Genomic DNA, 12,817 nt, shown 5'->3' on the forward strand with positions numbered 1-12,817 from the left:
TCTGTTGTGAATAGCACCGAGGTGAGCAGGGCTGTTGAGCCGTCCCTGCGGTATGTGTTGACTTCGAGTCGGGACTGGCTCTCCCACCCCTCATCTGCTCCTCCTGGGCCTCCTTACTTCAGCCCATAGTAGTTCGGTCCTTCTGTCGGTCAGGCCTCAAGCCTTGGGCATCCTTGCCTCCTTTCTTCCGGCCTTCATGCCTAAATCATCATTTAAGAAATCCATCCTCTCCTCTCTTCACCACGCCTCCTCACCAGGATTCTTACGTGAGCGCCATCTCAGACTCCACTCTTGTGTCCCTTTAGCCGTTCCCTGATAGACAACCTAAAGGGGTCTGTAAACCTGGGTATCTCTATCCCTATCCAAAACCTCAGCCATGCCTTTACAACAACCTGATAAAATGCTGATCAAGTAGCGATCTGGCAGGCCATCTGTGCCCATACCTGTTACAGGCATCTTGCGGTCTGAAGGACGTAGGATGAAACTGAACAAAATTCAGAGCCCCAAGAGGAAATGTCACTGTGTGATAGTTTTTGAAGTGGAATTCTGTGTCACCTATATGCTTAAAGATAACCAAAATAAGACTTGATCCTGTTCAGATGCCAAGAGATAGATTCATGTAGTCTCATGGTGTTTCGTTGATAGAGAACAAGTAGATTAAGGAAGGGGAAATCCCACAGCCGTCCGTGTAAATGCACCTGGAAGTGCTGTGACTGCCACTTGGCAAGAAAAAGTAAAAGCACAAAGAAGAGGGCGTAGCAGTCGGTGAAGTGCAAGAATGCGCACCTCCGTAAGTACGTTAGGATGCGCACCTCCGTAAGTACGTTAGGATGCTCACCTCCGTAAGTACGTTAGGTTTTCTTCACTTACTTGTCTGTAGATGTCAAAATGTTAAGTCAGAGATAGATGAACATAATTAGTCATATGCTCATTTGAGAAGCAGTATTTTAAAATTAATAATAAATGTTCCAAAGGAAGAATATTTTCTGAATTTTATTTCAAAATTTATATTTAACTGTTTAGCGTATGAGATGACTGAATGTCTTATGGACTAAACTTGTACTATTTTAACAATATTATCAGATTTTCTGTTCTAAGAGAAAACATCTATATTCATAAGCATTTTAAAATAACTGTACTGTTTGTTCATCCCATGTTTATGAGGCTTCATGTTCCAAAGAAATAGAACCAGAGCCCTGCAAATCAGACAGAAAGGGGCTGCACAGTGCTGGCAGCTGCTGGGCTGGCTGGGTGATTTGTGGGATTTTAGCAAACAGCACAGTTTGCCTTTGGTGAAGGACATGTCGGTATCGGGGTGTCTTCAGAACCCCAGCCAGGAAGATTGCTAACCTAGCCCCTCTATATCTGCTTCTAAACGCCCGGTGGAGAATTTTAGCTTTCCTCAGAGAACTCCATTTTGGAGCTAGGACTTATACCTAAAACCCACACGCAGCAGCTCACCACTGACTGTAGCTGTAGTGGAAAACCACAGTGCTCACCATAGCTGCTCTGAGTCAATGCTATGCCTTCATGTACCCAAAAGCAAACAGCCGAAGGAAAACAACTAAGAGCTCCAAATTACCCTCTAACGTAGCCGGTGGAAACAAGTTTATCTGCCACAGATAAACCCTGGGGCTGTCGATTTTGAACTCTTTTAAAATGTTTTGGATTTTTTTTCTTTCCTTTCACTAAATTTTGAAGCTAATTATAGGCCCTGGCTGTGGTGTATTCTGTGTCTATTACCTCACACTCTTTGGGTTTACCCCAAGAATTTAATGGTCCTAGTTGTCAGAGTTTTCAATTTTTTTTTAAAAAATGTGTTTCAAAATATATCCTGAAAATTTAATCCTTCAGTCTCATGATTAATGAAAAATTGCTGAAGTGAAGTCAGGATCTCACTTCAGGATCACACCATGGTATGATTTTAACAGAAAAAAAAAAGGAGAGAAATATATGTAACATTTCCTGTGTGTCACTTGATACCATAAAGTCTCAATGATCTCATTTTTGCAGCAGGGTTGATAGTAACACTGATGGAATACTAGAAAACGCTTGCATCCTGTGCTTCTAAAATGGCTCCCGCCTAAGGCTCCCTAAGGCCTCCCTATTGCGTTGCTGACTGAAAGAGAAAATGGTTTCGCCCAGCATTCCAGACAAAAGTCCCAAGAGACATATGCACTGAGTAGGCTTGGATCATACACACAGCTGCACAGCAGGGCAGCGAAGCAAAGAGCAGTGAGCAAAGCAACAACGCACAGATGGGCGTGGCGTGACCCCTGAACTACTCCTACAGCACATGGGTCCCAGACAAAGGAGGAGGGTTCCCCAAAAACGAAACCAGTGCGATGTGACCAGCAGTGAGGTTTAGATAGCAAGCTCCCCCTGCAGTAGCCATTACAGTCAAAATACAGGGTGGACCACTGATAAATACTCATTTTCCAGACCCTAGAGAGATGGCTTGGTGATTAAAAGCACTGGCTGATATTCCACAGGGCCTAGGTTCAATTTTCAGCCACCCCATACGGCAGCTCACAACCATCTGTTATTCTACAGGCACTCAGAACACAAGTGGTTCACAGACATACATGCAGACAAAACACCAAAGCATATAAGATAAAAATAAATAAATATTTTAAAACAATATATATATGTATATATATGTTCACTTTCCCTCCTGCCCCTTTGTATAGCCAACTATATAGCCCGGTGTCTCAGGTCGGATTTCCTGGTGTGACGTCACAAAATCTCTACCCATCAGCTCCCACTTGCATCAGCTGCAACTTCAGGACACTTCCCAGCAGCCCCCAGAGGCGAGTGCTGATTTAAGAGCCTTTCAGTACTCCCACAAACACAGAGGTCACCCACTAGTGAGCAGGGCAGATTGGGACAAACCCTAGCAGGTAACTCAGCAGTGCCCACCTCAGTTTGACATGCTTTAAAACTATTTTTTTTCACTCATTTTATTCATCCATCTCCAAATCTCCAGATCTACTTAAAACTTCTAAATTCCCTTGAGACCAGAGACTTTGTCTTATAAAATGCTTTGGGCCCATTTAAGCGGTAGCTTTTATGGTGCCAGGTCTCCTGAAGGCAAGTGTAAATGTTTGTGGGTGAAAAATCATCTCACAGAGTCACTCAGTGTGCACACCCGCTGCTTTACACAGCTCTCTTCTTTGATGAACATTTAAAAACAGGTGGAGGGAGCTCTGATGAGGGGATCACCCCTATTTTAAGCAAGGTGGGTGGGTGGGCATTCATGCTTGTCCTTAGAAGGTGACTGTAAGTAATCTAAAGCAAATTCCTCCGCTGCACTCCAGCCTTGGGTGGTTGCTAGGGGGATCCAATCCTGTTTGGGTGAGGACAGTTGAGGGGGCAGCTAAGGGTCTGCATCTCCTGTGTGCCGTTGTAATTTCCCTATTCCTGCTCTCTTCTTTTTTTTCTTCTGCTTCTTTTGCTATGAGAAGAGCAAACTAAAAAGGCTACAGGGACACTTAAGCCAAGTCGTATTTGTCAAGGTGAAAGCTGTGTGGAGCAGAAAAGCAGTCCTCCCAGCTACAAAGAAGATGCGAAGGACCAGAGTGAGTAGGGAATCCGAGAGCCACTAAAAGTGCTTAGAAGGCCGGTGCACTGCTTGCTGCAACCGCCTCTGCGGGCAGCTGTCCACAGGAGTCTGATCTCCACAGCCAAGCTTCCTACCAAGGCTAAAGCTGCTGTCAGATGTTCATCCAGAGCCACTGTTCCCAGTGTGACTGTCTGACAGCTCTGCTCCCCCTAACCACACTCCTCACACACATTCAACTGACTGGGTTGGTTTGTTTGTTTGTTTGTTTGTTTAAGCCATAATGCAGAGAACAGTGGTAACCGCAGAGAGGCAGAACTGACTGACATAAACGCCTGCTTATTTTAAGTGCTTGCTCTTTTTACCAACACTAGAAAACTAGTGACAAGATAATATTTATAATTATTTTAATAGTTATATTTCATCTTTGAGTGCACTTAAATGGGAGCATGCACGCCATCCTCACTTTCCCTTTCCATCTTTGTGGTCTATTTGTTCATCATCCGGTCGTGATGCCCTCGTCAGAGGCCGGGTGATGCGGTTAACAGCTTTTGGTGTCAGACAGCAAACCTCATGTTCACTGCGCTGACCTTGGGAAGCCATTTCACCTCTTTTTGAGTCTCGGCTTTCCGAGGGCAAAGCAGAAATGGCAGTGGCTGCTTTACAGGATTGCTGGGTGGTGCTGCTCCCAGCCCTTGGCAATTATGCCATAATTGTTGGATTTTTCTATAGATAGCAGATCCCCCACCTCTTCTTTCATGAACACGGGCTCTTGCCCTGCAATTGACCTCTGTTCATAAAGCTCACAAGGGCTGGTTCCCCTGCCCCTCAGCCAAGGCCAAGCACCATTATCATGAGTCCTGTTGTTGAAATAACCCCGTCAACAGTGCTAAGTGGTCACCTTGCAAACATAAGCCTATCAGTGGCACTGCTTTAATCCCTACTTCTCCTTGCTCTGTTGTCTGCCTGATCAGCCAGATGCCTGTTACTTCTGCAGCCTCTCCAGCCCTGGTGAAACACACTCTGCCTCCTCACGTGCCCACAACTACCACTATACACCTCCCATGGGAGCAGCAGCCCTACCTGTGTGGATTTTCAGGACATGCACCCCAGTTCAGCTGTCCGGACTTTCTAAGTGTCTTCACTCCTTTTGTGGCTCTCAGATTTCCCCAAGTCTCACACATTTCCATTACTCCAAACCTTGCCATCTAACTTCCCATCCTGAGACATTCCGCTCTCAAGGATGTGCACATGGCTCCATCTCTCAGCCATCGGACCATCATGGGCACTGATGTCTGACTTGTCCTGGGTGCAGATATGCCTCAGGACCCGCAGGCAGCGGAAACAAAGCCTCAAGCTCTTGCGCTTTGCCAGGACCTCTTGCAAACAAGCCTCCCTGTGTGAGAAATAGCAGTTCTTGTCATTTTTAATCCAAATCACGTGAACTGTGGTTTGTATATTAATTTGTTTTTCTCGTAGGCTGGACCTTAACCCCATATGAAGTTGAATTTTTTTTCAAATCTCAAGTGTGTACTCTGTAAAGCATAAAATAACAATCATGTGTCAAAAAATTTATAAATAATGGAATAAAAATTACTCCTGACAGCTGGAGAGATGGCTCGGAGCTTAAGGGCACTGACTGCTCCTCCTGAGTTCAATTCCCAGGAACCACATGGTGGCTCATAACCATCTATAATGAGATCTGGTGCCCTTTTCTGGCCTGCAGGTGTACATGCAGGCAGAGTACTGTATATATAATAATAAATAAACATTTTTTTAATTACTTCTGAATCCTGAACAGTGGAACCCAGCTCGGGCACAGAGCTCTATAAGACTAGCTATTAACCTCTGTGTACCCCAGCCTTTTTATTTGACACAAATTATGATAAGAATTATTAAAAACTAACTCTTGCTACCACTCAAATTAGCTATCAGAATCATAGACATTATATGAACATATAGGTGTGGTTTTTTGCAAAAAAAAAAAGTGTAACACAGATGAATGCTGACTATGAATGACAGGATGTGAACATTAAGCTCTGTTGTTACTGCTCAATTTCTGGTTCTCTTCATATATATTTTACAGAGTTTAAAGTGAGTTCATCCTAAGACCCATATTTCTTACATATTTATCATTTATGGGACACACACAGTGTGTAATCTGGAGCAACAGTTCATTGGTGGTGTCTCTTTCCTATTAGTCTAAAAAAAAAAAAAAGTGCCAGGATATCCGCACTGCATCTTAGATTCAATAAAACGAGGTGTCTCAGCTTCGGAAAGTAGAGAGAGGTAAACGTGGGTGGGACATTTGTTAACTGAGCAGGATACAGGCTGAAAACAGCATCAGACTCTGAGACGTTCAGATGGAAGTAGGAACTCTGACTCACAACCTTCCAAGGTTCCGTGTAAGGAAGATCCTTCAAATGCCCCTTCTCAGGTCACCCAGAACACGGGTAATACTTCATCCGGGGAAACCTACAGGTGAGGGATACAAGCTCCGAGAGGCCATCGTCCGCTTCCAGTGGCTCTAGAAGATGGAGAACTGCCTTTTGATACCCATGGCCAACTTAGGAGTGCTGTGTTCTTACCAGAGAAGAGCTGCTTATGTTTTTGTGTATGGCTGTGCACATACTCTGTCACACGTATATCCTTGCACTGCTGTATCTAATACACAGAAGTGTACCATCCTAAGAAAGCTGCCACTGTGTCATCTCCAAGATATTTATGGATGGCTGTACTTAAAACACAATTGCATTTCTTCCAACCTTTATGCTCACATCTGTATGGCGCCTGAGTTCATGAACTCCTTAGATAGCTGTTATCATTCCTGCCTTACAGATGAATAAAACTGAATCAAAGGTGTGGTCATACAAATAATTACACACATAGTAAGTGAAGGCTCGCGTGAACAGTCGAGTTTATGCAGACACTTGATGAAGCATACACTGTTCTGGGCCCTGGAAGTAGTTAAGTAAACGGTGAGACATTTTTCCACCCTTTTCCACCCTGGTGACTGTGAGCGGCTGTGAGTCCCCTGACCCCAGCTACCAGCCTGGACAATCCTTATGTTTATCAAGTGCACAGGTCTTAGGACAAACATGCTTTTAAGAGACCTTAAAATAAAAAAGAGGGGGATCCCATTGCAATTCTTCTAACCTAGGGTGTCTAAGCACAAAGAGACATTCTTGCAGAGTCACTGGGGAGCCAGGACAGCTTGTCTACCTGAACAGGAACAAGTCCCAGGACAGACAGCTTAAGATTGCTTTCTGATGGGGAGCTGTGGCTCAGAACCGCTGGTGCAGACAGTGTGCTCTGACTTCATACCTCTGTTTAACATATTCAATTATTTTTGTATCTGCATTATCAAAGAATGAGAGTTTTCTCTCATTTCTCTCACTACCACATAATTTTGCCCTTATAACTCAAAACCAGCCATTAGACAAGATATAATCACTGCCTATGGCTGCATTTCCAATAAAGCTTTATACACACACACACACACACACACACACACACACACACACACACACACACACAGTGAGCCATACTTAGTCCCCAAGCTAAAGCTCACAAAACCCTAAGTAAGTAGACAAGATTTCTAGATTACACCAGAAGAAGCTAATTCCGACTGTGATGGTGAAGGGGGCTCTGAGACGGCTGAGGTCATCTTTGGAGGACAGTGTTAGCTGTGCTCACAGGCTAGATGCCACCTGGCCCTGCCCGCTGGATGCCACCTGGCCCTGCCTGCTGGATGCCACCTGGCCCTGCCCGCTGGATGCCACCTGGCCCTGCCTGCTGGATGCCACCTGGCCCTGCCCGCTGGATGCCACCTGGCCCTGCCCGCTGGATGCCACCTGGCCCTGCCCGCTGGCGTCGTGTCTGCGCAGTGAAGTCTGCACAGGCTGACACTTCTCATGACAAGGCTTTTGATTGCTCATGCTTGTCCTTATGCCACTGACTGTATGCTGGCTGGACCCAGGTCCTTCTAAGGCTGGCTGCTATGGTTCTTGGATGTCACCTCTTCCAGACAGGAGAGAAACAAGGCCGGCCCCTCCAGCCACCCTATCGTACTGTCCCATCTGAGTTCCGTACAGCTTTCATGCTTTCTGAGAGTATGTTTGTTTATTTCTCTGCTCATCTGTTACAGTCTCTTCCAGCTGTCTGTAAGTTTGAATTCTGTGCAGCTGATGGATAAACAAAACAGCTTGCAGCAGTAACCAAAAAAGAGCAGGAGGCAGGAAGAAAGGCATAGGAAATACGGGCACACCCCATTAGGAGCGGCTGGCTCCCCACTCTTGATCCTGTTCTGACTGAATAGATTTTTACCTCTGCTGCTCAGTGCAGAAAGCGTCCACAATCAGGTCGGAGGTCAGTGACATCTGATTACAGTCACTGTTGGATGAGTCTGGCAACCTCTCAATGGTGACACGCTGCCTCAGCTGCGGGCTGCAGATAGGAAATTCCCGTGACTCTACCTTTTATCAAAACTCTCAGATAGGCACGGTAGCACAGGCTTGCCACCGCAGCACTGGAAAGAGACGCTGAAGCAGGAGGACAGCCTGGGCTACATAGCAAGTTTCAGGCTAGACTAGATAATGAGAGAGACCCTGCCTCAAAATCATCTTTTAAAAAGGCTCTGTGTTAAGAGTGTCAGTCCTCAAACACAAGCATTAAAAAGCACGTAATCGTTTCCTGTGGTCTGTCACTGGTATCAAAGCTGACCTGTAGAAGACTGCCTTTGTGTGTCACTTTCTTGGTGTTTGTTGGGTGCAGCTGCCTCCTAGGATGGGTCAGACATGGAGAACCACCTGCTGTTCCACTGTTGACAGCACCTGGCCTTTTTCCCTTCTGTCTGCTTTTTAATAAGACTTCCAGTCCCCTAGCCAGGCCCCACCAGGAACACCATAGCCTTTCTCGGACAGTGGGCAGTTAACTGTCTCCTTAGATTTCTCTAAAGCTTTTTCTCTACAGACAGGTGGGAGCAGTTAAGGAGGCGCTGGCGGCTTTCTGATGTGAACAGAACAGCAGGTCAACCAGCTCAGGGAGAGAACAGTGGAAACAGAGCCACAGGAGGATCCTGCGGCCCCAGGGGTCTGAAGGCTGTTTGCAGTGCAAGGCTGGACCCACAGATGCGAATTAGGATTCAGTGTGCGCCAGCCTGAAAGCCTAAGCCACACACGTGTCAGTCAGCACAGGGCAGGATGCTCGCTGGTGTCAGAAGCGAATCACTAAATCTAAAACTTTAGCTACTCCCAGCCTGGGGCAACTTCTAGGAAAGTAAATGAAGAAACAAACTCATATCTGCCTGAAAGTCTGCATAGGACCATGCCTTCCCAGGGGAGATGGGCGGGGGCACAGCAGCCTTTAACCGGGTCACAGTAGTAGCTGCCACCTCATAACTGTTCGTTCTTTCTGACCAAAGGAGGGTAGCACTGCATCCTTTGAACTCTACAAAACAGAATGCTTCCTTCCAGAACTATGTACCTCCAAGATGTCCATCTTTTTCTTTGAAGTGTTAACATACACACACACACACACACACACACACACACACACACACACTCAGTTATAGCAATTTTGCTGGTCCTAACAGATTAGCAATAGTATTTCCCTTCTCCAGGTTCTAATTTTTGTTCATCTACATTTTTTTAGAACCAACTTCTTTGTTATTTTATATGAAATCTTGCTGTATGCTGCCTTTAGGTAGAGGAATAATTTATTAATATTTATGCTCCACTCCAGTGAAAGTCAAATTGGTACAATTCTCTCAGCACTGTCATTTGAAAAGAATGATTAATTGAAAGGCACACAGACTAAATACTTCTCGGCCTGTTCCCCTAGCAACGATCACAGACTATTTTTCCTGAAACCCAGGTTTTCTGCCTTGAGCTGAGTTCGCAAGGCACCTGAACAGGAATTGGCATATTAGCTAATCAGTTTTCATTCATCTGTAAAATATCCCAGAACGCAGCTCTTCATGAATTTCACATCAGTGTGGTGGGATGGCGGGTGGCGGGCCATCAGTGACCACGGCTTTGCTGATAGCTTTTAGGACGCAATTGCTAAGCTGATGATGAGGATCCGAACATGATTATATCTATGCAGTGAGTCACTTACCAACTGAAGGAAAACAAGATTGTTCTCATCATTTGTAATTTTCTGAGAAACCCTTGTTGCTGTGGTGATCCTGAAAGCCTTTGAGCTAGGAAAAAATGCAAAGTCTATGCTTGCTTCTAGCGTGGCTAGCAAATGACAAATGACAATGTGCGTGTGACGAGCTATGATGGTGTCAGGGGCCATAACTCAACAGGGGCAACAAAATACAACCCAGACGGAAAACGCCCATCAAATACTGCCCAGTACTAAGGCCCAGGAGCTGCCCTGTGGGCTTGCCGCTCTTCACAGCTGTAACCTAGGCTAGTTCCACGGCCTGAGTTCCCCCATGGTAAAACGGGGGGGGGGGGAGGAACGTCACCTTTTAACTGTGTGGATCAAAGAAACTAACAGAGCACATTTCTGACAACATCTGCACGCTTGGAGCTCAGCGCAAGGACGTGGAAGTTGTAATGGGAAGACTCTACTACTGAAGATACCACTCACCTTGGGCAGAGGAGAGATCACTGAGGACACTGCTATTGGCCTCAATGCTTCCTCCGCGCTGCCTGGCTGTTATCGTGCCAGAAAGTGCTCATCAGGCTGCTTGAGGAGAGAAAACATCGATGATTTTACCCCTCTCTGAACACAGGGACCAGTTGGCGAGATAAACCCATCGGTGCAGTAGTGGCATGCACATCATAGACGTAGCCAGCAGCTTTCTCCTTGGGTTTAAAGCCTGCTCCAGAGGAAAGACCTCAGGCTTTGTGTGGTAAACGTGGCTGAGGAGTCCGCAAGCCTAGGAGTGAACCTTCTGCTCTTATTTTGCTTAGTGTACATAGTATCAAACTTTCTTCCCAAAAATTAGGGTTTTCTTTTTCCTTTTAGCCAGGCGTGGTACCGCACACCAGTAATCCCAGGTGAAGGAGCAGGCAGATCTCTGTGAGTTTGAGGCCAGCCTGGTCTATAAAGCAAGTCCAGGACAGCCAAGGATATACAGAGAAACCCTGTCTCAAAAAAAAAAAAAAATCAAGAAGAAAGAAAGAAAGAGAGAAAGAAAGAAAGAAAGAAAGTTTCTTTTCTCACACAATATCTCCGGATTACAGTTCCCCTTCCCATGACTCCTTCCAGTTCCATCCCACATCCCCTCCCATCTGGATTCACTTCCTTTCTGTCATTTTAAAAGGACAGGCTTCTGGGAGATAAAAAATAAAAAAAGTATGATGAGATAAAACAAAATCCATCACGTCTAAGTTGGATGAGGCAAACCAACAGAAGGAAAGGAGTCCCGAGAGCAGGCACACGAGTCGGAGACCTTCATCTACACACCCAGCGCCATGCAGTCCCTTTATTTGCTGCTGGGGTACCTGTGAGTTCACGACTTTGCTGAGGTGATTTAGGGGGCCTTGTTTTCCTAGTGTCCTCCATCTGCTCGGCCTCTTACATCTCCCTGTCTCCTCTGCTGCAGGATTCAGCTCCCAGCCTTCATGAGGGAAGTGTCTTTTTTTTTCTTTGTACTTATTTTTTTAATGAAAAATAAAATCATTCCTATAACATTTCAATTGCTATCCCATCCCGTGCATCCTCTCATTCCTCCCTCCCTCCTGCTTTCACCCCCATTCCCCTTCCCTATGACTGTGACTGATGGGGACCTCCTCCCCCCTGAATATGATGGTAGGGTATCAACTTTCTTCTTGGTAGTCTGCTATCCTTCCTCCGAGTGCCATCGGACCTCCCCATCAAGGGGACATGGCCAAATAAGGGGCTCCAGAGTTCGTGTAAAAGTCAGTCCCCAGTCTCCACTTAACTGTGGAGAATATTCTGTCCCTTGGCTAGGTCTGGGTAGGGGTTTGATGTGTCTTTTTACACTAGATGGCAGTTAGTGCAGAGACTCACAACCGGTCAGAGTGTAGAGGCTAAGTGACTGTGGAGTCCTCAGGCTTGAAGTAAACAATGTCTTCTGAACATGGCAAGGCTGTTGGTCTGGATACCTGCACAGGATCAGGCCAGCCACCATGCCATCGTGAGAGGGAGAGGCTCACAAGGCCCCACACCTGAAAAGGGTAGCAGTCGGTGGCTTTTTTATTACACAGAGAAGTCCATGATTACAAAGGAAAGCACAGTGTTTCTGATAGTTAACATATAACTTCACTTTCTACCGTGGGTAATATCCGGAAATCCATATCTAATATAGATAAGGTTAATCATAGCCAATTTTCTTAACACTTTTAAGTTTCAAATTCAGACTATTTCTCATAAAACCTGTTATGTTCTGATTTTGAAGTTCCAACTGGGGCACTATTTTATGTTTTGCAGATTTTTTTCAGATGCAGACTTTTTTTTTTTAAGTTTTTTATTCAATATATTTTGATCAGCTTTTTACTCCCCCAGATTCTTCCTTCCCACTCAACTTTCATTCCCCCCTCTCTCTGTCTCTTTCTCTCTCTCTCAAAAAAAAAAAAAAAAAAAAAAAAAAAAAAATATATATATATATATATATATATATATATATATATATATATATAAGAATACCAAACCAATCAAACAAAAACAATACAATGAAAATTGCCAAAACAACTGTAACAGAAATTCCATGATGTTTGTTTTGTGCTGGACAAGCAGCCTGCCAACCAGCGCCTTGTGAGTCCTGGGGACAAGAGGCCTGCCCAAGTGTGGCAACCAGCACCTTGTGAGTCCCGGGGATTCCCTTGTGTCCTTCATCCAGTGACCTCAGCTCTCTGAGCTCCAGCTTTTCACTGGAAAACTGCAGAAAGAAGATAAAATCAGGGAAATACACTGATAACAATAAGTCACTGTAAGCAAGTTGTTCAGCATCTCTTTCCATACACAGGAACTTCTCAGCATCTAAACGTTTAATCCCAGCATGCAAGGGGCTGATGTTTCATCACTGGGTATGGTGGTGCCCACTCCTCATCCCAGAATACAGGAGGCTGAGGCGAGTGGACTGAGGGTTCCGAGCCAGCTTGGGCCACAGTGAGCTACTGGCCTGCCCATGAGACCCTAACACACACACATACATACATACATACAATGTACATACATATTGCGTACATGTGTGTATATATGTATGTATATATGTATGTATTCATTTTATCTCATTGCAAATCTGACCACTTCAAGAGAGTCCTGTAAGACTCCTCATGC

At 45.3% G+C, this 12,817-nt stretch overlaps 1 protein-coding gene across 11 annotated transcripts in view; it reads left to right on the top strand.

Annotated features, from left to right (window-relative positions):
• The window catches only part of Dlgap1 (DLG associated protein 1), a 509,503-nt gene that overhangs the window by 279,071 nt on the left and 217,615 nt on the right, over positions 1-12,817 (top strand). For 4 of the 11 annotated variants that reach the window (XM_051154481.1, XM_051154479.1, XM_051154478.1 and 1 more), the window contains exon 2: positions 3,465-3,578. The exons of the other annotated variants lie outside the window; for them this stretch is intronic. In XM_051154481.1, the coding sequence (XP_051010438.1) occupies positions 3,465-3,578 (114 nt within the window). The remainder of the gene's footprint in view (positions 1-3,464; positions 3,579-12,817) is intronic. 11 annotated transcript variants of the gene reach the window in all.

This window comes from Acomys russatus, chromosome 12 (genome assembly GCF_903995435.1).
Source record: "Acomys russatus chromosome 12, mAcoRus1.1, whole genome shotgun sequence".
Lineage (NCBI taxonomy): Eukaryota > Metazoa > Chordata > Mammalia > Rodentia > Muridae > Acomys > Acomys russatus.